The sequence below is a fragment of the Limulus polyphemus genome, unplaced genomic scaffold (assembly GCF_000517525.1).
Source record: "Limulus polyphemus unplaced genomic scaffold, Limulus_polyphemus-2.1.2 Scaffold77322, whole genome shotgun sequence".
In the NCBI taxonomy this organism is placed as follows: Eukaryota; Metazoa; Arthropoda; class Merostomata; order Xiphosura; family Limulidae; genus Limulus; species Limulus polyphemus.
The window spans coordinates 1,758-5,412 of record NW_013742918.1 but is presented as its reverse complement, the minus strand read 5'-3'; the positions used below and the strand labels follow the sequence as shown (position 1 = coordinate 5,412).

General features: G+C 29.8%; 1 protein-coding gene across 1 annotated transcript; it reads left to right on the top strand.

The window, feature by feature from the left end:
* Positions 1–1,117: 1,117 nt before the first annotated feature.
* Positions 1,118–3,325, top strand: LOC111084499 (the record flags this gene model as incomplete). The annotated part of the gene is made up of 3 exons (XM_022381202.1): positions 1,118–1,222; positions 2,000–2,092; positions 3,175–3,325. Coding segments are annotated over 3 exons (349 nt in total), but the record flags the coding sequence as incomplete, so codon positions are not given.
* Positions 3,326–3,655: the final 330 nt, after the last annotated feature.

The following is a 3,655-nucleotide window of genomic DNA, read 5'->3' as shown; positions in this document are numbered from 1 at the left end:
AACAGTTATTGGTGACTACAGTAGTACAACAGTTATTGGTGACTACAGTAGTACAGCAGATATTGGTGACTACAGTAATACAACAGTTATTGGTCCTATGAATATCTATTGGTAATAATGATTGTTCTTAGCTGTGCAAGTTGTATTACATAAATAATCATATTGAATTAAGCTGGATTATTGTTACTACAAACAACTTTCAAACCTATTTTAGTATCCGTCATGTTAGTAATAAAATATACCACATATTATCACTTTAAGACATTGGATTTTTAAATTTCTTAATATGGAACTAAACACGTCAAGGAAGCATAGCATTGTCCCTTTCTAGCTAATACTTATCGTTAGACACCACAACAAATGTAATCATTCTTTCATCGTTTATATTGTACTTGAATATATTCTCCAAATCACTTTTTAAACATACTGTATGAAATAGAAAAGTCTTCCGCGAGGACAACGGTAAGTCTATGGACTTACAACGCTAAAATCCGGGATTCGATTCTCCGCAGTGGACACAGCAGATAGCCCAATGAGGCTTTGATTTAAAACAAACAAGCAAGATATAAAAAAAATAGTTCATAGGATAAATCAGACACGATCGTTGAAGTTACTAAATGCCACGGTAAACATTATCGTAAACTATAGTTATACAGATTAATAAAAAAAATAGAAAAGTTTCTAAATATAAGAGTTACTAGCAGAGATTCGCAAAACATTTGCAGTCAAATTAGTATCTTTATTGCAATAATACTTCTTTAAATATAAGATTTCTAGAATTATATAAAAATAAAAAATTCTATCGCAAACACCGAAATCTAACTTGTGTACGATTTTTGCTTTAGTTTAGTTAGGACTGAAATGTACCGTACTTAATACTATTAATAAATAAACTACTAATGTTATTGAACGACCTAACGTTAGACCTTTTTAAAACTTTGATAAGATTTTAGTATACTGTTTTACAAAATGTCTACTAAATAAATTTACGTCCGCCTTTTTGTTTATATCTGTTGAAATGAAAATATGCGCACATGCGCATTTAAACAGTAAAGTCTTCGCGTATATTCAGGACTGATAAAACTGAGTATTATTATGAAAGGTGTTGTTTTTTTAGGAAAGACAGCGTTTTGCAGCAGCTAGAAATTATAGTTTTGAAGAGCTTAGTCAAGGAATGAAGAACGGCGTTGTGACTGTTGTTTTGCTCCTTCCCGGCTTCCAGGTCTAGAAGAATATTTTTATAAATTCTATAATTGTTACTAATGATAATTTGTAAAAGAGGAACACCTTTATTTATTTATTTATTGTAAAAATGGAATACTAGATCAAATATTATTTCTTTCCATTGTTACCTGGTTTCAAAAGTGATATTTTTCTTTCCAGATTTTAGTCAAGATTAATGTTTAAGTCCAAACTGTAGGAACGGTGGAACTTATTTTCACCAGTGTTTTAATCATAAATTCATCATATAGAATGTGTTTATGTACTACATACAAGTTTAATCTAACGATCCCAAGGTACAGGAACATACAGTATGTATTTATGTACGACATACACGTTTAATTTAACGATCCCTAAGCTACAGGAACATATAGAATTTATTTAAGTACTACACACACGTTTCTTTTAAAGATCCCTAAACTACAGAAACATATACTCAAGTTTGTTTTAATTATTATCAAATAATAAATAAAGCCTGGATATTCTTTTTCTCATGTTTACTTTTATGATTATCAGACAATAAATGAAGCCTGGATATTCTTTTCTCATGTTTATTTTTATGATTATCAGACAATAGATATGGCCTTGATATTTGTTTTGATTTAGAGAATCTTTTGCGAAGTGGAAGTCTAACAATGCTGACGACTTTATGCTAACAAAAAAAAAAAAAAGAATCAGAGAATAAATTAGCTTATTTTGTCATTAATAGTTTCCATTTACAATTTGTTAATTTAGTTTTGTATCTTTAAGTTTGAATACGACATGACACATATTTCAGGCATCACAGAGGCCACCATACGATGAGGTTCAGTTTCGTGTTGTTGTCGTAGAACTTCTTGGGAAACTCATGAACACCATCATGGAGAGGAAGGTTAGTTGCAATATGTTTTTCGTCAAGTTGTAATTACACTAGTTTATGGTGAGAGATGAGAGATAAGTACTTCATCAAATTATGGTTATATTAATTTAATTATAAAATGGTGAGCTGCTATAAATCTTTGTTTAAGTAGTGGTTACATTAGCTTTCGTTTGCTGTAAATATTTCATCAAGTTGTAATTACATTAGCTTGGAATATACACACACACATTCCAAATTAAAACACTTCATTGTGTACCCTGGTGTCTGTATATCTTCAGCTACATTACAAAGGATATCTCGAGTTCAAACCAAACTCAGTTCATATTGTCTATCATTAACTCTCACATTTATCTCGCACATTCTTGTTCTTAATGTTGAATGAAAATGTGACGACGTTTTGGCTTCTATACTGAGGTCCTGTTCCATTTCACAGGCAATCGCAGCCATTTGAAGTTCTCAGACCTATTAAGTGTAATGTTTATTGTCAAAACCTGTAAGTTAAGAGTACAATAAGTTATGAGTTTTAAATGTAATACTAACTGTTAACATCGGCAAATCTAGGAGGATCCGCAGTTTGAGTTTTATTTGAAGGGCTGATGTTTTCTTTTCTTTTTGTGTTTAAAGAAAGATACTCCAAATGCTTTACAATACTATGTTCCTGGTTGTAGTACAACATTAGTACTAAGTATAACAGTTGTTTTTTGTGTTTTTAATATAACATTAATGCTGGTTTCTGTGCTTTCAATATAACAATGATATTGTGTTCTTGCGCAGTTTAACATGAAAACTGTGTTATTTTCTTTACGGATAATATTAATACTGAGTTTCGTTCTTTCTGTATACTTTTAATAGTCTCCTTGGGAATAACTCAGTATCGGTAATCTAAATGAGAACATTATATAAGTTTTTAACTGTTATTTCTAAAAAAACATTATAAGTTAGTATTATATAACGAGATACATAAACCTGAAATTTATCTGAATGTGTAGGCAAACATATTTTCGTAACTATACTGTTATTACTCAAATAAACAGTGCTGAAAAGTAGTTGTATTTTTATTTAGTTAAGAGTTTTTGTTTGTTATTTATATTCAGAAAAATGTATCTTCCAATGATCCAACATTCAAAACACAATTCGAGAGTCAAGACTATTCAGCCGATAATGTTGTTTATGTTAGGCCTACACCAAAAACAGTTGGAAAAACATTAACGATTAGTTTTCTAGTTGAAAACATTACAGAAGAAGGTAAGTTGAAATATTACTTTATCGTGTAACTAACAACATTCTGAGTCATTAAAGTCTGTGAAATAATAACGATAAATTCAAAATTCATATCTTAAAGCTTTTGAACAGTGTGGCTTAAGTAGAGTAGAACTTAGAAGAGACGTAATGTTTAAATATTTTAAAGATAACGTAATGTAGTCAGGTTTTGTTATTATAAGTATAGTATAACACACTTAAGTTAAATTTATTACTATTATTATATATAAAAACGAAATGTGTGCTTGTATTAAGTAATTTATTTGGACTATCATCGCTTTTTTTTGAATGCACAAGCTTTCGGCTCAATTACCT